We start from the raw sequence: 25282 nt of genomic DNA on the forward strand, positions 1-25282 counted from the left end.
CCTAAAAAGGGCTCTATTCGAAGTGAAATATATCTCGTAATTGCACAATTCGCACCTTAAATTGTTCCTTGTACGTTAGTGAATAAATCTACCAGCAATTAAGAGTGCCTACATATAAGTTGTAAACGATAGAGTCCTTACCAGATGCGAGGTTCACATTGTGGTATAATAACGCCAGTCACAAACTCGGCTACCGATGAACCCGGACAAAAAACAACAATAACAGACACAACCTTTGTTAGTCCAATCTAATATTGAAGAAAAATCTATTATAAGAATGGCATGTGGTTATTAAACAACATTAAGTTGTATTTGTTCCGTCTTCCTAATTGCACATCTATAAACAATATTTGCGGTTCCTCAAAGAGGAAATATTTTAACAGTGCTGAACGGTTGCATTGTAGGAGATGTAGGTTTCAAACATCGGCAAAACACTTTGGAAGCGCTGAAATTTACACGGCTAAGAAAGATGGTAAGTGTCGTATTTGGTACAGGGGATTACAGTATTCATCATCATCATCATCATCTGTTTACCCTCCAGGTTCGGTTTTTCCCTCGGACTTAGCGAGGGATCCCACCTCTACCGCCTCAAGGGCAGTGTCCTGGAGCTTCAGACTCTTGGTCGGGGGATACAACTGGGGAGTATGACCAGTACCTCGCCCAGGCGGCCTCACCTGCTATGCTGAACAGGGGCCTTGTAGGGGGATGGGAAGATTGGAAGGGATAGGCAAGGAAGAGGGAAGGAAGCGGCCGTGGCCTTAAGTTAGGTACCATCCCGGCATTTGCCTGGAGGAGAAGTGGGAAACCACGGAAAACCACTTCCAGGATGGCTGAGGAGGGAATCGAACCCACCTCTACTCAGTTGACCTCCCGAGGCGGAGTGGACCCCGTTCCAGCCCTCGTACCACTTTGCAAAAATTTCGTGGCAGAGCCGGGAATCGAACCCGGACCTCCGGGGGTGGCAGCTAATCACGCTAACCACTACACCACAGAGGCGGACTACAGTATTCATACGAATGTAAAATTTATGAAATTAAAACACTCCTTTTTAAAACTTCAGTAATGTCTGACGCTTCCCCTACCTCATTCAACATTTCAAACCACAGTTCCCCTTCCCCTCTGATGCCTTCCAAATAGCAAAATGTTCCACAAAATTAAGTACTTTCTGTCCTTTCCTCCAATGAAACATCTCTCATGTTACTCGGATGGAAAAGTGTTGATGTAAATGCGTGCGATTTGTCTAAAGAAAATCGGACTTCTAAAGATGATATGATGGAATCCAAGTGTGATATTGTTTCGTAATTAGTTTCTTGAAAAGTGCTGAAATACCGACAGTCGGGCTGAGTGGTCAGACGGTTGAGGCGCTGGCCTTCTGACCCCAACTTGGCAGGTTCGATACTGGCTCAGTCTGGTTCAATCCGATGGTATTTGAAGGTACTCAAATACGTCAGCCTCGCTTTGGTAGATTTGCGGGACAAAATTCCGGCACCTCGGTGCCTCCGAAAACCGTCAATAAGTAAGTAATGGAATGTAATAACATTATTATATGAAATACCGACAATCAACTTGTGAATAAATTTTCAGATTTTTGTTTATATAAATTGTTTTTCTTTTCTTTCTCTTTGGAAGGGGATATCTTCCCACCTCCCCTCCCATCCTGGATACGCCCGTAGATGGTAGCGGTGAATCACCCAGTATATTGAAGGTTTTTTTGTTATTGGCTTTACGTCCCACTAACTACTTTACGGTTTTCGAAGACGCCGAGGTGCCGGAATTATGTCCAACAGGAGATCTTTTACCTGCCAGTAAATCTACCGACACGAGGCTGACATATTTGAGCACTTCAAATACCACCTGACTGAGCCAGGATCGAACCTGCTAAGTTAGGGCCAGAAGGCCAGCGCCTCAATCGTCTGAGACACTCAGCCTGGCTATTGAAGAATATGAAACGCTTTCTGAGAACGATTGGGTCATTTACTACAGTAGTCACGCACAGCTTAAAATGTGGCATGATGTTCTGCATTAAATCCGTTCATGGACTGATAAGTACAAAAACGAAGTAAACCGTATTCTGATCGAACGAAAGTTGTGCTACATTGTAAAGGTTTCCGGGTTCGCAAATATTACACGTTACCAGGGAGAAACTTTCTTTTTAAAATAATCATGAAAATAAACCAGAAACTAGCACCTGTTTACCTTCGGGCAAAGTTAAGGAGGGCTTAGTGGCGTTTTGCTGTGTTGTCAATACTTCACTAGCAAGTGAAATTTAACAAGGCGTGTCAAGTGCCCTAACCTGTTGCATGAGCAGAATATTTCTGTTAGCAGTTTAGCAACTAGTCAATGCGGTAATTCCTCCGCTTGCCGATTGAATCTCTTATTTCAGAAGGCAGAATGAAAAAGAAAGGTAGGTAGGTTTAAAAAGTATTCGACATGGAGACTATATAACTGGAGACTCGAGAATAAGAAGAACACGCGTTCTATATTCAAGGTTGCAAAATCGACTGTCACACCGAGTAGAGTATGCTTCGACTTAACAGCGGCTTACTAGACTTGCAGCTCTGCATTCGGGAGGCGGAGAGGCTGGTCCCCACCGTCGGCTGTCCTGAGAACATTTTTCCGTGGGTTTCCATTCTCTTGCATTAGAGCGGAACTGATCCTGTTATAGGCCACGGCCGTACTCGCCTCACCGTACTCCGCATCGCGAATCACCGAATGACCTGACAGAGAGCGTAACCCTGAATAGTAAGGTAAGGGTGTTTTCTACCCAAGGGCAGGTCCGAACCTTCGCAGAGGCGTGCCTGAGCCGGAGTTTACGTACGGTAGGGCGGCCAGTTCCTTTCCGCTCCTCCATTCCCTTACTCAGCACCAACAGCGCGTGGCAACCCATCCAAATCTTGACCACGCCCAATGTTGCTGAACTTCGGAGATCTCACGGGATCCGGTGTTTCAGCATGGCCCTGAATAGTAGTAATAGTATAATCGACTACCAGTCAGTGGTCAGTTAACAGGGTACAAATTTGGGAGACGTCTTAAAGAACCTTTCTTAGAGACACATTTCGAAACTCTGGGGTATTTATTTATTTATTTATTTATTTATTTATTTATTTATTTATTTATTTATTTATTTATTTATTTATTTATTTATTTATTTATTTATTTATTTATTTATTTATTTATTTATTTATATTAACTGCAATCCACGTTAAGATACACCAGATTGTCGGAATTGTCACACCGGAGATGAACATGTTGGTAACTGACGACACAGACTTAACCCATTAAAGAACCCTCAAATGTCGTGGACCTCAGCCAAAATCGAACCCACTATCTTGCAAACAGAAGGACGACTGCTCAGATCAGATTATTATTATTATTATTATTATTATTATTATCATTATTATTATTATTATTATTAATCGACCTAGTGGCTGCGCGGTTTCGGTCACGTACCTGTCAGCTTGCATTCTGGAGATAGTGGGTTCGAGCCCCATTACCAGCAGCCCTGAAGATGGTTTTATTTTCATACCAGACATATGCTGGGACTGAACCTTAATTAAGGCCACGGCCGCTTCCTTCCCGCTCCAATCTCTTTCATATCCCATCATCACCGTAAGACCTATCTGTGCCGATGCGACGTAAAACAAATTGTAAAAATATTATTATTATTATTATTATTATTATTATTATTATTATTATTATTATTATTATTATTATTATTATTATTATTATTATTATTATTATTATTAAATACCGTACTTGAACCTGTCTAATGCCAGGAAAATGTTATACGTAAAATGAGAGTGTAGGTGGTGATGGTTGTGGTGTGGTGGTGGCGATGATTTTTGTTTTAAGGGGGAAACGACTTGATTTTCAGCCCCTTAATCACTAATCCTAGGAAGAATTGTGCATACTATTCGAAGAATGAAGTTATGGTACCGGTATCGGCTAAAGAAATTAAACAGTTTTCATGAAAATATCATGTATTGTGTAAAATATGTCTGTAACAATGAAATAACACAAACATGTAAATGAACAATTTTTATAATAATAATAATAATAATAATAATAATAATAATAATAATAATAATAATAATAATAATAATAATAATTTTACGTCCCATGAACTACTTTAAATGCATTCTGCGTTAAAAAAGATGAGGCATGAAATATGTGAAAATTAAAGACTGCCTTGGTCTGGCATACCTGGTATCATCAGGGTAGTAAAGAACCCTGAGTATCGAAAAAAATGCCTACACAGTACGAGCTGAAATTGTAAGCCTTTACTCAGGAAAAGAGCTTTTGTAGCTGCTTCTCTTTATTGTTATTTTTTATTTGCGAATTGACCACTGAGGATCACGCTACAATTTCATTTTTTCTTTGTTTGAAGTTCCCCCTTCCTCCATTACTCCTTCATATGGGCGCTATGCTGTTTCTTCTGTTCGTTCGTCCAGGCTCTTCCCGTCTTTGCAGTTCTTTCGACTTGAAACCAGGGGCGAAGCGTCAGGGGAGACAGGGTAGACAGCGTGTACCCTTAACATTTTGTGAACGAAATATTGTCTAGTTAATTAAATTATTTTTAGAACATTAATTATTTCCACATTCATGACATGATTGCATTCTCCGCTTTACTTATTTTCTTCTCACTACTGCAATGTTCGGGCTCTCGTCAGTAACACGAAGCACGTAGACGAAAGTAGATGCTGTCCATTCTGTGTATGTTCCCTTTGATTTTCAAAGCTTTCAGATAGAGCAACACTAACGCTATCTGTAGGAGCTGACTGTGGAACTAGGACTTTCCTATAGCGAGATTTCTCCGCCCAGTAGACAGACTTACCAGCGTCTCTTCTTGCTGTCATTGGCTAGTATTTAGATCTCCGTTTATAAAGGTGTTCTTATTAGCTACCATCTCAGACATGCTTTTAATGTAATTAATTTACTTTATTATAAGACACGTCTAAAAATAAAATAATATTCAAATACGAAATATAGCAAACATGCTCCTAATAAATGAATGACAGCATCAAAACTCGGCAAAGTACATGCATTTCTTTATCCGCCAATATTAGCTACGGTATTATAACCCCAACATCTGTAGGCTTACATTCTCAATAATGAACTTCAGAGTGTGCATACGGAAACAACAAAATTGCTTAATTTGATGCTGTATATTCCGTTAACGTAAGTTGCTAGTGAACGCGCTCTGAGTGTGTTCAATCGAATTAAAACCTATTTAACGAATTCGATGACCAACCAGAGACTGTCTCACTAGAGAACTGTAGCTATAGAGAAGGAACTGCTGTGGTATCTTAGCAAGACGCCTGACTTCAAAACGGGACTAATAGATATATTTGATGTAATGAAGGCCAGGCGGATTGAACTCATTTACAAAAATATTGTTTAGGGTGATTTGTGCGAAAATCTATTTATTTCTTATTTCTCTTATTAAATCTACATAATAATGAAATATATTGCTATTTTTGTTCTAAAAGTATGCTTTTATTTGACAACTCCCGTTGCACGTAGCATTATAGGGTTTGTCTTAGTTTCAGAGTCATTAACATATATTGAATTCAGATTTGTATGAGCCGAAAACAAAATTTCATATATAATGTGATTAAAATAGTTTAAATAGAAAAAATCTGTCTACCCACTTTCTTAGTTCACGCTTCGCCACTGCTTGAAACCCTTCCAAATTTTGAACCATGGTCCGAAATGTTTTCCTGTCTAACATCTGAATTCCCTGGATATTGGACTTCTCTATATCTTCACGAACTTCCTTAATCTATGCCGTCGTTGTCTTCTTGTTCCAAAGGTAGCTGAATAACTTTTTGGTTAGTCTGGTTTGGTCCATCCTGTACGTTATTATTATTATTATTATTATTATTATTATTATTATTATTATTATTATTATTATTATTATTATTATTATTATTATTATTATTATTATTATTATTATTGTTTAAAATTTGCTTTACGTTACTCCGACACAGATAAGTTTTATGGCGACAATGGGATAGGAAAGTACTAGGAGTGGGAAGGAATTGAACGTGGCGTTAATTAAGATACCCAGCCCCAACATTTGCCTGGTATGAAAATAAAAACCATTTTCAAGTCTGCTGGCAGTGGGGCTCGAACCCACTATCTGCTAAATGCAAGCTGACAGTTTCTGGTTTTCTTCATTCCCTTTTTGCGAACAAGTAGTTAACATTTTTCAGTTAAATACAAAGATTTTATTTAAAAAATCAAGAGAAAGCATAATTCAAAGGGATAATTACATTTTTAAATTGCAGACAATGTTTCGTCGTTTTAGATGAGTTCCTAAACTGGGTTTTGTTCTGTTTTATTTTTTATTTTTTTGCAAATAAGCAGTTACGTTAATATCAACAAAGAAGACTCAATATACAGTACTACTCTGAAGACAAACAATTATAAAGAGATGTTGCACATGTGTTACGACAAATCAACAGAAAACTTGATCCGTTAAAGCAACTATAGTTTTGCACCTTCGAGAGAGAAATGTTTACAAAACGTTGCAGTTCGCACACGTGCACGAAGAGTGCAAAACTATTCACTTTGAATCGAGAGGGGTGATGAAGTTCTCAAGATTTTGGCTGCCGGTCTCGAGACTCTCGAGCGAGAAATGTTCCAATTCAAATCAAATCAAATCAAATCAAATCAAATCAAATCAAATCAAATCAAATCAAATCAAATCAAATCCAAAAAATCAAATCAAATCAAATCAAATCAAACCAAACCAAACCAAACCAAACCAAACAAAATCAAATCAAAAAATCAAATCAAATCACTTTATTTGCAAATGAGGTGTCTACCTCGGTGGCAAATGACACCCAGAAATACATTATTATCAAGCACTAAATTTTAAATTCCAAAGAAGAAGATAATTTCCTAAAATACCGTACTATACAATTTACACTAACAATTTTTTTCTATTAAACACACAGCTTATTCTTGTTGTTTGTACAGCCCTTGTCCCACGAGATAAATCTGTCGTGGCAGGCTTTTATGACCGTATGCCCTTCCTGACGTCAACCTCATCAAAGGAGTTAATGAGATGAAATGAATGACGTGATATATGATAGTAGGAAGGAAGGGGGTGAACCCGGTGCCGGCACATAGCCTACTCCTCTCGAATAGCACCAAGGGGTCTGCTCAAGGCTTAACGTCATATGCCCTCACTCCTTATGAGCACTCCAGAGAGACACGCAATCTAGTGATTATAAATTGTATACCACCACCTCCCTTACCCTGCCGGCCAATATTCTGATGATGATTTTTTTTTTTCGACCAACGGGACTCAAACCGGCTAACCTCGGTGTCAGACCGTTTAAGGTGGGCTCACACAGCTTATCCTTAATAAATGTATATTATTTACAAAATTCTACTCATAATATCTTCTGTACTTAGACTACACACCTAATCATCTCACATACAGCCCCCACTGTACTTCACCCGTACAGATAGTCGGCTGTTCAATCTCCATACACAAGGGGATGGAATTAATTTATTCACTTTTTTTTTTTGTATACAATAACCTTCCCTCTAACATTTCATTTCTTTTCTCTGTTGCTGTTTATTCTTTCTTGAATATCTGTACAGATTTTGGAAAAGGATCAAACACTTCCCCTGGTAAACTGTTCCACTCCTTTACGCCCTTCCCAATGAATGAAAATTAACCCCAATCGCTTCTGCTAAAATCCCGTCTTATACTTCGGATTTCCCCCCATGCTTCCTCTCCTGTATAGGCTCTATATAATCCTATAAGTCTAGCATTCTCCCTTCTCATACTTAAAGCTTCCCATCCAAATTTCTGTAACATTTCTGATACACTACTTTTTCTCCTGAAATCCCCTGTTACAAATCTTGCTGCTTTCCTATGCACACCATCTATTTCTTTTATTACAGTAGGTATTCCTGGTGAGGATCCCAAACACTGTTTGCATATTCCAATAATGGACGAACCATACTAGTAACTTTCCTCTTTTAGTTCCTTGTTGCATCCTGTAAGAAGCCTCATGAAATTTAAAAATCGGTATGCTTTCCCAACAATGTCACCCTTCCAGTGCAAATTACTTTCAAATCTCATACCTAAGTATTCGCACGGATGATGGCCGTATCATAATACCGAGGAGTTCTCTGCAGCGCACAAATCCGAACTTCATTGTCAAGAGACTCGAATTCAGAGCTGGTTACCTTACGAGGCCTAATGGCGGTATGGTGTGATGAGAACAATGGCGAGACAGCTCCATGCTCGGTAGAAGTGATCCGGCTAGCAATAGCTAGACAAAAAAATATCGTACTATTATTGCGAGTGTGTCAGATTTTCTATATAAAAAAAGTAAAGAAATTATTCTTAATGTAATAAGAAGTAAAAGAAGTAGTAGTACAGGAAAGACGGATAATAATACGAAACTTCATAATTAGTAACGGTTCAATATTATTTTCAGGAAATGACCATGATTGGTTCCCTCAATGTAAACGATAGCTTGCATTATTTCAGCCTTGTAAAATAAACTGTTTTAATTGCAGGATGTGTGAAATGAAGGACGAGAACGATGAAATGCCAGCGGACTTCGATAACGAGATCCACAAATGGTCTCTAGAATGTAAGTAGCCATCAGTATGGAAGCTGATATAGGCCTACGGTAGATTCTTTTTAATTATCTGCTCTTTTTCAGAAAAATCTGAGTGCTTGATGCGTTATTCGTTGCTTGAGTACCGTTTATCATATCTTTCAGCTATCACACATGAACATTTCACACAGTTAATTTTCATTGCGTTAAAATAACAAATATTTGTCTGTTTCACCGAAATAATTCATACGTGTTTACTAGACCTAAAATTGTGCTTGTTCGCTTCATGTGAGAGGTAATATTTTTCATTTGAATTTAATCATGTTACCATTTATTTATTTACCATTTTCACTTAAAATGCAATAATGTTGTGAAAAATAGTAATTGAATTATTTTTACGTCCCATTGACACTGAGAGCCGAGGTGTCGGAATGTTGTCCCATAGGAGTTGTATTACGTGGCGATGAATCTACCGACACGAGGCTGTCGTATTTGAGCACCTACAACATTCAAACCCCACCGGACTGATTCGGGATCGAACCCGCTAATATAGGCTCAGAAAGCCAAAGCTCTACCGTCTGAACCAATCAATCCGGCTGTGTGGTGGTGGTGGTGGTGGTGGTGGTGGTGGTGGTGGTGGTGGTGGTGGTGGTGGTGGTGGTGATAATTGTTTTAAGAGGAAGAAGTACTGGGCAGCCATCCTATATTAACACTGATCAGAGAGAAAATGGAAGAGATCCCACCCTGCGGAGAATGAAGAGGAGGGCCGCAAAATTAAAGACTCTTTAGGCCTCGCAAACCTAATACCGTCCGGGTCGGAATAGAACAAGATAGACAATATGAAAGTGAGAAGACTGGCACAAATTAGAAGAAATACCAGACTCAGCTAGGACCCTGCAGCCACCAACCAACACTCCCAATTTGGGAGCCCCAAGGGACCCCTTTTAGTCGCCTCTTACGACAGGATGTATTCTACGGCTTCCATCCGCAGAGGGAACCAAGCTATGTCAATAATATTATGCACAATATAGTAATTTGATTGTTGTGCCGGTTTTATATAAACTGAACGTCTTCCTTGCTATCAAAAAACAAAACAAACTCATCTCCGTATAGTCCATGAAGGCCCTTAGAGAAGTGGAAGGTAAAGGCTTCCACTATCCGTAACCTCGGCACTTGGTGGGGTACAGTGGTTAGCTCTACGCTCAGCCGCCCTTGCCCGCAGGAATTAACCTGGTACTCAATTTTGGTGTAGGCTGAGTGAACCACAGTGTACCTCCGGAAGTGGAAATCTCGTTTCTTAAATGTTTCGACTTCCTGACAAGGAATCGAGCCCACGTCCTTCCGGGTGAACAGAGCACGCCTTTACCGCCTCAACCAGGCAGCTCCTCTTCCTTGCTATCAGTTCGATTATTCCACAGTCCTGTGCGTGGTAATCTTTATTTCGGTTTACAAAATGATTTCAACTGTACTTCAGTTGGTTAGAAATATTTACGTATGGTACCGGGCGAGTTGGCCGTGCGCGTAGAGGCGCGCGGCTGTGAGCTTGCATCCGGGAGATAGTAGGTTCGAATCCCACTATCGGCAGCCCTGAAAATGGTTTTCCGTGGTTTCCCATTTTCACACCTGGCAAATGCTGGGACTGTACCTTAATTAAGGCCACGGCCGCTTCCTTCCAACTCCTAAGCCTTTCCTATCCCATCGTCGCCATAAGACCTATCTGTGTCGGTGCGACGTAAAGCCCCTGGCAAAAAAATATATATATTTACGTGAAATAATTTCGAATCATTCTAATATTTAAAATGCTTTTACTAGTATATTTCTATTGATATAGAGCAGAAAACTGTCGAGGAAAAAGTACCTGTTTCTTACCCACAAGCCCTGGGTCAATTTCAGGTTTTCGAAGTCTAGGGAGTCTTTCATTTTCTTTACCTTCGAAGCCCTTCCCTTTCTTTCGCATATACCTTCACTCTTCGAGGTGTCGGCCCTCTTCGTTTTTCCCTTTATTTGATAATAGAGGATGATTGCCTAGTAGTACATCCTCCTAAAACAATAATCACCATCACTGCAGATCATCTGGCTGGGCAGGAGTTTTCTTGGCAGGTCAAGGCCTTAATGGGCTGTTTGATATAGAAGAGGCTACTTTCTACCGAATCACAGAAAATCCAATGTGCTCTAGCCATTAGATTTTCTTTTCTTTCTTTCTTTCTTTCTTTCTTTCTTTCTTTCTTTCTTTCTTTCTTTCTTTCTTTCTTTCTTTGTGTCTTCCTTAATCCGTTTGCCCTCCAGGGTTGGTTTTTTCCTTCAGACTCAGCGAGAGACCCCACCTCTAACGCCTCTAACGCCCTCTGTCTTTTATATTGTTTTAATATTATTACAATATTATTCTCACAGCATTTTCTTCTTGCAGTCGTTTTGGCTAATTGCAGAGCACTGTCGAATTTTTTTAAGTGTAGCCTATCTGCGGTATCTAACGAGATTTAAACGTGTCACTTCTTTCAAAACCATCAGTGGTGTATAAAATATTAGGCTTATTTCAAAACTAATTTGCATATATGACTAATAGTACGCTAAATAATAATAATAGACTACGGAGCGAGTCGGCCGTGCGGTTAGGGGCGCGCAGCTGTGAGCTTGCATCCGGTAGATAGTGGGTTCGAGCCCCAATGCCGGCAACCCTGCAGATGGTTTTCCGCGGTTTCCCATTTTCACACCAGGCAAATGCTGAGGCTGTACCTTAATTAAGGCCAATGCTGCTTCCTTCCCACTCCTAGGTCTTTCCTATCCCATCATCGCCATAAGACCTATCTGTGTCGGTGCGACGTAAGTTAAAGCAAATTGAAAAAAGTAATAATAATAGACTAGTCTGTTTTACACTCCTTAAACTACTATTGGTCTTACAGATGCCGGAATACCGGAACTTCTCCCTAAAAAAAGTTGCTGGTCCGGTTCTTTCGTACTTCAGCCGTCTTCTTACTGTGTATTAAGCGACTGTACTGGAATTCGACTGTGCTGCCTTGAGTATAGGAGACGAGCGCGTAACAAATTACGATCGCCTTAACCCGGCACAGAATACAATACCGTAAATTCTTCAGTATCTTCCAGAGCAGGACACCATTTTTTATCTCATGGCCACCGTTTACACCCCACTAAGTCCGGGAGACCCTTAGTGGCGACACTGCGTCACTTTAAAGTATAAATATTCGCGACTGGCCTTAAGGAAGACATTCACTTTGGCCGAATGTGAGGTACAACCCATTTTTCCTTCACACGAATTTTGTTGGGAAAAATAAAACATTCTAACTGGTCTATGTCGGGTCACAGCCACAAGTTCTGACATAGAATACGTAACGCGTGATAAGTATGGTTGAAATCAAGTTCCCAATCAGTACGGGTTTGAAATGCTTTTCTTGACATGCTATTTCTTAATTCTCAACAAATATACACATCTTCAAGACAAAGTCGATGTTCGAAGGGCTTGTGATATGAGAAGTAACATACATAAACGACAATATATTTACGGTAATATTACGATTATACACTGACTGACAGAGCAAATGCAACACCAAGAAGGAGTGGTTCGAAAGGGATGAAAGTTGGGAAAAAAACAGAGACGGCACGGACGAATAATTGATGTTTATTTCAAACCGATATGCAGGTTACACAATGCGCACGGCATCGACTCAGTAGGATGTAGGACCACCGCGAGCGGCGATGCACGCAGAAACACGTCGAGGTACAGAGTCAATAAGAGTGCGGATGGTGTCCTGAGGGATGGTTCTCCATTCTCTGTCAACCATTTGCCACAGTTGGTCGTCCGTACGAGGCTGGGGCAGAGTTTGCAAACGGCGTCCAATGAGATCCCACACGTGTTCGATTGGTGAGAGATCCGGAGAGTACGCTGGCCACGGAAGCATCTGTACACCTCGTGGAGCCTGTTGGGAGATGCGAGCAGTGTGTGGGCGGGCATTATCCTGCTGAAACAGAGCATTGGGCAGCCCCTGAAGGTACGGGAGTGCCACCGGCCGCAGCACATGCTGCACGTAGCGGTGGCCATTTAACGTGCCTTGAATACGCACTAGAGGTGACGTGGAATCATACGCAATAGCGCCCCAAACCATGATGCCGCGTTGTCTAGCGGTAGGGCGCTCCACAGTTACTGCCGGATTTGACCTTTCTCCACGCCGACGCCACACTCGTCTGCGGTGACTATCACTGACAGAACAGAAGCGTGACTCATCGGAGAACACGACGTTCCGCCATTCCCTCATCCAAGTCGCTCTAGCCCGGCACCATGCCAGGCGTGCACGTCTATGCTGTGGAGTCAATGGTAGTCTTCTGAGCGGACGCCGGGAGTGCAGGCCTCCTTCAACCAATCGACGGGAAATTGTTCTGGTCGATATTGGAACAGCCAGGGTGTCTTGCACATGCTGAAGAATGGCGGTTGACGTGGCGTGCGGGGCTGCCACCGCTTGGCGGCGGATGCGCCGATCCTCGCGTGCTGACGTCACTCGGGCTGCGCCTGGACCCCTCGCACGTGCCACATGTCCCTGCGCCAACCATCTTCGCCACAGGCGCTGCACCGTGGACACATCCCTATGGGTATCGGCTGCGATTTGACGAAGCGACCAACCTGCCGTTCTCAGCCCGATCACCATACCCCTCGTAAAGTCGTCTGTCTGCTGGAAATGCCTCCGTTGACGGCGGCCTGGCATTCTTAGCTATACACGTGTCCTGTGGCACACGACAACACGTTCTACAATGACTGTCGGCTGAGAAATCACGGTACGAAGTGGGCCATTCGCCAACGCCGTGTCCCATTTATCGTTCGCTACGTGCGCAGCACAGCGGCGTATTTCACATCATGAGCATACCTCAGTGACGTCAGTCTACCCTGCAATTGGCATAAAGTTCTGACCACTCCTTCTTGGTGTTGCATTTGCTCTGTCAGTCAGTGTATTTGTACCGCATAGAGTCGTAGGAGCTTCGATGGGCAGAAAATCTAGATTGAAATGCGTTTTCATGAAATTTAGAGTGTGTGAATTCAATTAGGTATCGATGTGGATATAATAATAATTATAATTTCGTGTGGCTATTTCTAGCCGGGTGCAGCCCTTGTAAGGCAGACCCTCCGATGAGGGTGGGCGGCATCTGCCATATGCATGTAACTGCGTGTTGTTGTGGTGGAGGATAGTGTTATGTGTGGTGTGTGAGTTGCAGGAATGTCGGGGACAGCACAAACACCCAGCCCCCGAGCCACTGGAATTAACCAATGAAGGTTAAAATCCCCGACCCGGCCGGGAATCGAACCCGGAACCCTCTGAACCGAAGGCCAGTACACTGACCATTCAGCCAACGAGTCGGACGATGTGGATATCTCCAGCTAATATTAGCTATTTAGGGCTCCATCAACGCGAAACTCGAATCACGAAGCTCGGCCGCCTTAACTTTGAGACACTCCCGATAAGCATTTTGATGCTCGACATTGGTGATTTTGGACTTCTTGAGATTACGGCAAGCTGCTCTATTCTCTCGAATGCGTATCCGATAATTTTGAAGACATATGTCACAAGACTTTGTGAACGCCGGAGTACAAATTGATAGCCGCGCGACACGGCGATTTTACAGTAGTACCGGTACCTCGAAATGGCGGCGCTATTACATCACTCTATGCCGCCATACCGAGGTCAGATTCCTGTTGCTACGCACATTGGTCCTTCCTCTTTAAAAATGAGAAATTGAACACGTTTGTCGCACGAGTTGCCTAGAAATTATTTTAATATTAAAAGTGTCCATGTTTCTGCAATGCTCACCGGCCCAAGTACGATTCCGAAACTATGGACGTATTCAAATCAGTTGTGTCTCCGGATTTCATTGCCTACCGATACCAGTTGACAGAACTAACGTCATCAAATATTTCAGCAATCGAAGTGTTCGTGAGTAATGTTTCTTTACCACACAGCTGCACCTAAATTGTAATAAGTATAATTCACTTCCAAGTTGAGTCAGTAAGTTCTCTCCATGATAGCACTGGAATCTCTTTTGGAAATTCGAATCTTGAAGCAGACGATAGCTAGTCTGAGGGTGTTTCGCTCGGTGGTTGGCAGCACTATTTTAAATTAGTGTCTGCTTACATGAGAATATTACTATACCATATTCATGTTTACTGGTTTACTGTATTCAGATCACCGTCCTTTTGTTCTAGATCTAGAGTTAGTTGTTATGGTACTATATCATGTGCGTTTGACACATGCTGGGGATACATCAAGCATGCGGGGAAGTTACGTAGAGTGATGTGCTGATAGTGTGTTGCTGCTGTTATACTGACGCCGCGACGGCGGCTCATTTGTAAACTACTGTGCATTTTGTATTAAGTGATCAATTCAGTGAGCGAGTTACAAGTCCAGACAGCCAGTTATAGACAGTTGTTGATAGCGGGTCTTCTCTGTCGTCGAGGCATGTTTGACGGGGAACATTTCACTGCACAGACTGCAAGTCAACTACGCTACACCAGAGTCCGTATACTGGAGTTGCTTCCTCCGCAACCAATCACGTGGGAAGACCTGTAGCAACAATCCATTTCCATTTTCTTAAGTGTATATTCCCTGTATTTCAAGATAAGTAGGCCCTATAAGAAGGTATGTTCCATGGTACATGATCATGTACATTTTACAATGAACTTTTTACACCTTGCTACCATCTTTTTCTTCACTACGAATAGGACTGTAAAACAGAAAAATATAAACAGTTAACTATAGAAGAAACCTCGATACCTAGTTATTGTCAGCATTTATGGGATTAAAAATGTTACTGCCAAAAATGTAAAATATAAAATGTAGAAAGTATTCCATTGTACAACAATCTTCCCTATATTTAAAAGAGAAATACTTTTGCCGGGCTGAGTTGCTCAGACGGTCGAGGCACTGGCCTCACCCCAACTTGGCAGGTTCGATCCCGGCTCAGTCCGGTGGTATTTGAAGATCCTCTAATACGTCAGCCTCGTGTCAGTAGATTTACTGGCACGTGAAGGAACTCCTGTGGGACAAAATTCCGGCACCTCGGTGTTAAAGTGGTTAGCGTGACGTAAAGTCAATAACATTATTAGAAATACTTTTGTTTCCAGTATACAGAAAGTAATCTTAACTCCTTCTATTTCCAAACTCGATCTATGGGCTGTAAAACATCGTCAATGCCAATGCTACGAGTATAATCAAAAGCACTTAAGGTTGCTAAAAGATATGTTGCTATATACATGCACATTATGTTTTACAAGCATGTGAAATATTATTGGTGATTAATAAATCAATATATATGTCTTTGTCTTTCAGGTATTGGAAGAGTAGCTCTCGATGTAAGACTGGGGTGTCTTGCTGCAGACCTTCCTGCTGATTCTGAACCTCAAAAGATCATTGATGCTGCCAAATATGCCTTAAGAAACGTTGCCATTTTGGAACTGAAATTACCTTTCTGGAGGTATATTCCATCCACACTTTGGACTAAATATGTAAAGAATATGGATTTCTTTATCCAGTAAGTATTGCTTCTGTTTTACATCTTATAGGTATTTCCAGTAACAAGTTAAAGATAATTACCGTGTTTATACGAGATACCGGTACTGCCTCTATTATTATTTTAACTGTTGCTTTAGTCTGAATAATCTGCTCAATAGCCGATGTGAACTTTGTAGTGGTGGTAGTTGTGATTGTTGTTTCAAGAGGCAAAATGACACGTAGTCTACGGTATAAATGGAAGTCGAAGTTAGATATAAAATTTAAAATAGATCTGAATTAATGAGGCAATTCAAGTCACCCAAGAAACCTACAACTTAGTTCCAGAGAAGCTTATAACCCTACAATCCATAGAATAGTAAAAAAATCCCCAAAAAACCAAATGGGGTTGAGCTCGAGGATTAAAATTGGGGCTAAGAAGCAAAACTACACAAACATAAACCTATCTGCAATCAGTCAAAAATGATTTCCAAAGTGGTGACCTTCTAAAAGCTTACATGTTCCTGAAAGTCATTTCTTTAACGAGTCCTGAGAAATTGTTTGGGGAAATTATCGGTGTATTAAGAAGGTAGCGAGACACACTGGATGATGAAGTGAAGCGATGTACAGTACTTTTTTGAGTAAGTGTCTTGAAAACACTGAAAGGTTCCTCTACTGGAAGCTGTCAAATGGGTGAGTCAAGGATGGCACACGTCAGTTACTCAAAGTTTCAATGGGAAGCAATAATGAAACATGTTTTTTAACATGATGCAATGCATCCAAGGATTTTAGATCTCACTAAGAGCCCTACCGTATTTTAATTCCAGTTTGTAATTTACGTGTTGTGCACATTGTTCATTTCAGGATCTTTAGATCCCTTGAATACCTTTTAATGTCATTTGTGGATGTTTGTACATTTGTTTTAGTTACCGGTATTGGATATGTTTGTACAGATTTGTATTATGGCTGCTGATGGCCATCCAAGGCCGAAACTAGTTCCTTGCCTAAAAAATGCAATGTAAACATTACGTAATATACAGTAGTATTGAAAAGGTGGACCATTTCTGACATAACTGTTGTTGTTGTTATTATTGTGATCACAATTCAATACGGATCAAAACATGAAGTTTATATCTTACGATGCATCAGAAAAGTCATAAGTAACCATCAATACAAAAAGTGGTATTGATTGCTTTTTTATTTTACTTTTGTGGCAGAGGTAAGAAGCAAACTGTCTATGTGAACTTAAGCAATGATGAACTGGACAGTAAGCTTCTAGAAATACAGTATACAATTACATTCTCTCCAACCTAGACCAATTAAGGGTCCACTGCCTCTCATGTCAGACAGCTCCTTGATTGGTCTTGTGAGTCGGAGTGAACTTGCTGCAGCCCTTGGTCTAGAGCTGATATTCTTGGACTGGCCAGGATTCAAACCTGGAGCCTCTGGGTTAGAGGCAGGCATGCTATCTCTGCTTTATAAGGCCAGCTTCTAGTGAACAACCAAGTATATGAATATTTATCAAGGCTGGGAAGGACAATAGAAACATCCAAAAAATTTAAAGACAGATCAGTGAATGTGGAACAAGCAACAGAACAAGAAAACTCAGCCAATCATAAAAATGAAAAGTACAAAAAAAAATCCACATTCTCATAGATGAGCTTTCTCCTCATCAATCCCTGCTCTTGTATATTTTCTTAGTCACAAACAGAATTTAACTGTTACCCAGCAAGGGGAACAAGCATTCACACTGATATGTGGGAAGAGTAGGATAGACAGAAAGATGGATAAACACAAAAGTAGAGAGAGCCAAGAATTAAAAATGAAAACAGAGAAACAAAAATAAGCTCAATGGGGAGTGAGTAGAAAAGATGTAGAAAAATTAAGACTGATGAGAAAAGAGTTATTCTTTGAAGAGATAGTGGGTGAAGAAATGGAGTTTGTTTTTGTATTTTCGTGTTTAATTGTCGTATTTCCTTTTTCTTGCTCCTTTTATATATTCCATGACTTGCATTGTGTTTAGCTTTTGTGTATGTTCTTATATCCTCCTTTTCAGGTTCCTGTGTCTTCTTGGTATAAGACATCCAAGAAGAATGAGTCAATTAAGGCATGGGAAAACGGCTTGGCAAGTTAACTGGTGCTGATACTGCTAACAGATAATGGTTGCCCAGTTATACATCCTCTTAAAACAATAATCACCACCACCACCACTGGCACTGGTACAGTTAGCTGAGCTTTGAACTCAGCTACATAAGAGAGAGGGAGAGAGAGAGTTTTGAATATTCAGTAGTTGTACGTATTCATAAATACGAGTAAAATCCATGCACACAGATTGAGTTGATATTCTTTCCTATCTCAGAATTTGAATCCAAGAGCAATTCTAACAAACTGCACCAGTGAGAGCAATAAAATTTACAAATCTTGTTTTAAACCAAACATGTGATTACTTTCAGCAACTTGCAGGTTTATGTTATTTATATATATATATATTCATCTCTTTCAGAGTATGCACCAAATACATTGACCAAGCAGTAGAAAGACTGAAAACAAAGAATGTATCAGCAGAGAGTGAACTATCTTTGGTGGAAAGAATCTTAGCCAAGGAACCTGACCCTAAGACTGCGTACATCCTAGCTTTGGACCTTATCCTTGTTGGCATTGACACGGTATGGTTGAAAGTCCATTTTTTCAGGTTTTACTTCTTTACAAAATTATTATTATTTGAATAACAATGTTGTGAAAGAAATATTCCATTAAGTAATGAATGTCTTGTCCATTCCCATGAAAGAAAGTTGGACAGGAAGCAACATAGATTTTAATTTTATTTTTTTGTTGCTACTTGTTTGACATTGCACTAACACATGATGTTGTTTCTCGCCCGGCCCAGCATAAAATCTGTTACACAAGGCACACTCATCACCAATCTGCCCACAGATTGCAGTACATAGAGGTCTCATCACACCCACTGTTCACGCTTAAACTGCGTATGTTATGAGTGTTATTAAGGACTGTAGTGGGATCAGATGCAAGCCTGGATGTGCAATTGCTGTCTTAGCAACATTCAGTTGAAGTAAAGAAACAGTAGTGTACTGAACTATACATCTGGCTTTGTATTCTTCCTGATCACTTCCTGAATCACTACCTTGTTTCCTGTCATAGAGCAGAAACTCACTTGTATAACAGTCTAACATATTTGAAAAGGTGGTTTGATATATGATTAGGAAAATTAAAGGATATAAGACACTTCACAATAGGATTATGACATAAGTAAGAGAGTACTAGTAGTTAAAAATTGCCAGGCTGAGTGACTCAAATGGTTGAGGCACTGGCCTTCTGACCCCAAGTTGACAGGTTCGATCCTGGCTCAGTCTGGTGGTATTTGAAGGTGCTCAAATACATCAGCCTCGTGTCGGTAGATTTACTGGTACATAGAAGAATTCCTGCAGGACAAAATTCTGGCACCTTGGTGTCTCCTAAAACCCTGCAAAAAGTAGTTATTAGGACATAAAAACATTATTATTATTATTATTATTATTATTATTATTATTATTATTATTATTATTATTATTATTATTATTATTATTACCATGGTTGCTGGATCAGCCGAGGTGAAAGAAGGTACCGGGGTGAATGGGTCTAACTAACAAATCCAAGTTAATTTAAAACTTTAACAAAGGTTATATTTTACTGAGTTTCAACAATCAATAACCACAAAAATTTAACAACTTTTCACTAGTTGAGATAACAATAACATACCAAGTACCATGACAAAGTTTATACAAGGCAAGTACATCCAAGATTTAGTGACAGTTTAGTAATCCGGGCTTCCAGCCCCTCGCATTACATTTCCTGAGCTCTCAGCTCGACCTTACAACCTTACTTAAGGGCAGAAATCCCCTAATACCATGGAGCACTTGCTCCCAAAATGACAATGTCAAGCCTCCCAGAGGCACTTTTACAACACTTGAAAAGAGCTGACAAGCTCTCAGTTTTTTCAAGCCTATTCAAGGCAACACCAAAAATATCTTACACTTTTTGGCCTTCCATGGCCCAGCTTACGAAATTGAAACAGGGGTATCTTGTACCCAACCTATAGGGCCTTCGAGTAAAAGAAATAACAGTTAAATAAATGGCCCGAACACAAAATGAAAGGAGGTGAATACTTGCACTCCTCGATGTGACTTCTTAAAACCTAAGGGGCACTAGGCCGATGAAACGGGGGCTATTCCCAAACTATGGAGGTGACTCGTATAAAAATAAGTTGAGACATTTCAGAAAGGAAAAGACCAGTTACAAACGTAGTCACCTCAAACCAATGTGAAGAGGAGCTCGAGAGGATACAGCACTCTCTATCCCCGATTTACAGTTGAAGATATTATGAAGTTTTTACATAAGCCGGCAGAAAATTACATTTACAGAAAAGTAGGTTACATCGTTAAAGTTTCGGACCTATCCCTCGGGTTAAACTGCGGAGCTAGCAAGAAATAAAGATGTTAAACGGCCATTACCTTGCTGAAGAGCTGCTGCCTGATGAAAGAGGCACCTCCTGTCTCCTGCTTCACAGACACACACTTAGTTAGATGTTGATCAAGTGGCCCAGAGACGTGAAAATCAGCAGTTTATAAACCCTCGGGGAAAGTTCGAGACCTTTCTTGAATAATTAAGCCACACCCTCTCAATTTTATTGGTAGATGAAAAGGTTACACACAAAATCGAAGAAGAATCCTGTGATAGGCTGAAAATTAATTACAGAAATTAGGGATTGGCTGAATTCAAAACTGGTGGAAAGAAAAGATCAATATTGCCAACCCAAAAATGAATGAACATAATTTAGTAAAGAACAAACTTATGAATACAAAATTCTTTCAAATAAAGTTCCTTCACTTCGCACCAGGGTGCATAATCATAGTTTTTTGTAGCGACCACTATGAGAGAATGTCCAAATTTCTTGATGAACGGAAAACAAAAACAAGTTGAAATACACACAGTACTGGAAACTTCACCATCACAAAATTAAGGTAGTGACATCTTCTGAGTAAAAGTTTAAGTAGGGCTAGTTCCAAGTTCAGTGTTTCTCCAGTCGAGGAGTTCTATTAGGTGCAACATTTAAATATGCGGCGTATAGGTGTACCTCCTGGTACAATTATTATTATTATTATTATTATTATTATTATTATTATTATTATTATTATTATTATTATTATTATTATTATTATTATTATTAGTTAAAAATTAAGGGGCAGGGGTAATATTTGAGAAAACAGATCACATGTATTCTTCAAGAGGTGTCCCTCAGGCTAGTTCTAGGTCCTTTTAATTTCTTCGTGTACGAGGGTTGGAACTTAAATAGTGGCAACACTGCTGTGGAGACGCTATGCAAAGGAATCTAATATTGTCGCTGATAGCACACGTTGGTTACATACCTACCTTACCTCAGAGCAAATGGACTCGCCCTTCCCACATCACCTGCGTGCGCACAAGCGAGAGAAACACAGTCACTTGTGAGCTAGTGGTCTAACGTAACGTTGTCACTATGTTTTCCAGACAGGAACAATGGATTTGGATCAATGTGCCAGAGGTCGTATAGCACGACAGTGTCATCAAGATCTTCAAGAGGCTTGCGGGGAATCTGCATTGCCTTACAGAACAGTGGCACATTGGGTAAAAGCCTTCAATGATGATCGGCAAACTGTGGCGGACATTCATCGGGCAGGTCGTCCTACGAGCGTCAGTGAAGAAGAAGTGCATGCTCTTGCCGTGTTACTGGACAGTGATCGAAACCAGACTATTCGTGAGCTCAGAACTGTTGCAGAGATTCAACAGGCAGTAGACCGCTCCATTCGCACCATCAACAGAACAGGCTCTGCTAAAGGCATACTACGACTTCCATATTGCTGGCAATAGGTTATACACAATGCTGGTGACTACATTGAAGGACAGTAAAGGTTGCTGACATGTAACTCTTTTGTATCTGTTGTAAATAAATAGTTGCCACTATTTAAGTTCCAACTTTCGTATGTGTGTTATAACCACTGGTGAAGACAATCATGATGAAAGGAAATGTAAACTGTATACTGCAAGTGACAGAAGGGTAAAGTTGTTAAAGCAAAATTTAGGATGGGATTTAGAATAACAGAATGATAGTTTTAAAGTACCCAAACTATGCAGTTATTTTCTCAGACAGCTGAAATATAGGTAACTGATCATCAATTAGGATTTGTAATATAGAAGCGACCTCTAAAAATTACTGCTCTAAACATTCAGAAAACCCTCCCTTAGATATTATTAAGTATCATTTAAAAAATTAACTACAGTAAAGGACTGAAAACATTGGTAGGAAGATTGATTGGTATTAAGGTATGTTGGCATAAGTCTCTCAATAAAAGGAGAAGCTCTGGTAGAATATGACCAGCAGAAGACTTTGAATTCTCTACCGTGGCAGAAGCAATGGCTGTCATATACATCCCTTTTGTTGTTCACTAAGAAAACAAAATGAAGTATTAACAACTGCAGATAGTATCCAAAATATACATTCATTATCAGAATAATAATAATAATCGTATGGCCTCAGCTACTGTGTGCAGACATTTCAATTTGACGCCAACTGGCTGTCTGCTCGTCAATTTCGACATTCCGTTTTACTCTAGGTCCAGTAGATGGCACACTGAGTAAACCGAAACTCTCTTGCGCCTCTATGGCTGAGATTTAATGAATTTTGTCGGGTAAACACCAAATATGTCACCAGAGAGCTTTTACATGCCGACATCGTACGTCATGGAGTGTCGAATGGACTTTTTTCCGCCCTTCAAAAATCCGACTACCTCTGCCGGGTTTGAACCCGCCATCTTGGGATTCAGAGGTCGACACTCTACCACTGATCCACAGAGGCAGCTTCATTATCAGAAATTGACGGCTTGACAATTTGAAAGGGGGTCACACCATTAGACTGATTACAAAATGATTGGGATGTTTTGCACCATGACTGAAATGTTTCAACACAACAGACGTGATGCTGTGCTGTGGGCTATGAACCAAATCTAGCTTGAAAAAGCTGTTTCTTAAAGTATATTACTTAATCCTATACATTATATTTAGCTTTATGTCAGCAGGTGCACTAAATGAAGTTTTTATCAACTCCTGTTGCCAAGTAAAAACAAAATTAACTGCATCAACAGCTACTTTTGAACAGGGAGTATCAGAAATAATTAGCAAACAGAGGGCGGGGTGGACCCATAACACCAAGATTACGGCTTCGATTCCAGCTGAGGTTGGTGATGTTCGCATGGTAGCAAAATCGTAACATGCCATGGTCAAACAGCAATAGGCCATTCCTATGCAGCAAACTTTAATATTTGGTGATGCTTAAATACCTATGTTCTGGTTCCTGCCCTCAGGTGTCGCCACTGTGGCTGTCCTTATATTAGTTCTCTTTGGAAACATGTGCAAGGAAAGGAATTTTGAACATTTTCGTTTAAGTTGCTATGAGTTGAACACCTCCTATAGGCTGCCAGTGTCACACAGGTAATGTGTCATTGTAAAATGTCCTTTCAGTAATGCCTCCTAAACAAAGAATTTCTGGGTGTAAGTTTATAGGACATTTTCCCCCTGTTTTGGTGTGAGGAGCCCACCACCACCATTTGTCCAAGGATTTCTGATACACCCAGTATAAGAAAGCAGTACATTACAAGGAATCTTCTGATCTATGACAATAATAATAAATTCACAAAAATTTGCATAACATTTTATAGAATTCTTCTCATGTCTGTATTTTATTTCTAGTCTTATGGTGTAGACAAAATTCTTTAATATATAGTGTTCAGATGTTATACCTATTTTCATATATTCCATTTGGTATATTTTTACTGATTAACGGCAACGACATTGTGATTTATTGAGAAAATCCTGGAATCATTTTGAGAATGTAAGATTGGCATGTTGTTCGTAGAATACTCTTTCTTCTACTCAATTCTTATATTTTATCATAATTCTGGAATAATAATAATGACATGGAAATAATACATAAATTCACTACCCTGCCAGGGTTACAGTAAAGACCTCAGTGGCAGTGAAAGTGAAGAAGACGGACTTTGGTACGCTGGTACTGGCAAAGGGGGCAACTTATTGCCCATGGCTGAAATGGACAGAGGGCACGATGGTTCTACATGTCAGTGGTGGTACCCTGACAGCATCTATCCCACATGCTAGTAGCAGCAGATAAATAAACTACAGGTCTAACAACCTTGAAAGTTAACAACCCGTCCCCCACTAGTGTGGCGGTACATACGTACATACATACATATATTGGTAACATACATACTTGTTGGACTCAGCGTGAAGAGAAATATTAAGAGATGGAATACCCCAGGTGGTGTTGGGGCAAGCAGGTCATTGAATTCTGGGGAGCCTGCACCTTCATGTACTCTATCATTTCTGACCCCATATAAATAACAGCATAAAACAAGAGAAACATCACCTACCTTAAAGGTAGGTAAACTCAGACACACCCTTAATATGCTGAACAAGTAAAACATCAAGATAGCAGCACTACAAGAGACTGAGGTTATGGACAAAGATGCGATGGAATCATAAGGATATAGGATGAACAAAGTGAAACCAGGTCACAGGGTGATGGAAGACGATACCATACCCAGCCACAAGCTTTGCTGTACACCATAGGATGGTCAATCTTATAAATAATAGGGTTCATGTCACTTAACAGCAGTACCTTCTCATTATCCTTCAGGTTCTGCAATAGAGCATATCACCATTGCCGGGACAAAACCTCCTATCTGCTAATATTTTTGGAGATATACTGACCCGCAGCACATACATTATGAAGAGCGAGAATGCCTTGACAATATGCACACAATATTGCACCTTAGCTGACAGAACCTTACCGGCCAAAGTTCTAAGCTAAAATATTTCACATAGGAGGTTTTGTCCTGGCAGCGACAATATACTGCAGTGAACTTTCATAAACACACAAATGATAGAAACAGGAACACCTGGAAGCAGTAGAGCATTACTGGAAACTATAAACAAGACCCCACACCATCGCACCACCGTACTCACAAGTGATTTCAGTGCTCAAGTCAGCAAAGAACAAAAACATCATAGGATAGAGGGCCACCACGCAGCCCATAAGAGGATTGGCAGGAATGGAGAGCATCTCATAGACTTTTGCAACAAATATAATCTGGTACTAAA

At 40.3% G+C, this 25282-nt stretch overlaps 1 protein-coding gene across 1 annotated transcript in view; it reads left to right on the forward strand.

The window, feature by feature from the left end:
• Nucleotides 1–25282, forward strand: part of LOC136867266 (probable cytochrome P450 301a1, mitochondrial) — a 145365-nt gene that overhangs the window by 82146 nt on the left and 37937 nt on the right. Inside the window, exons 4-6 of the mRNA XM_067144410.2 lie at nt 8548–8624; nt 15917–16118; nt 18579–18741. Coding sequence (XP_067000511.2) covers nt 8548–8624; nt 15917–16118; nt 18579–18741 — 442 coding nt within the window. The remainder of the gene's footprint in view (nt 1–8547; nt 8625–15916; nt 16119–18578; nt 18742–25282) is intronic.

Source organism: Anabrus simplex, chromosome 3 (assembly GCF_040414725.1).
Source record: "Anabrus simplex isolate iqAnaSimp1 chromosome 3, ASM4041472v1, whole genome shotgun sequence".
Classification (NCBI taxonomy): domain Eukaryota; kingdom Metazoa; phylum Arthropoda; class Insecta; order Orthoptera; family Tettigoniidae; genus Anabrus; species Anabrus simplex.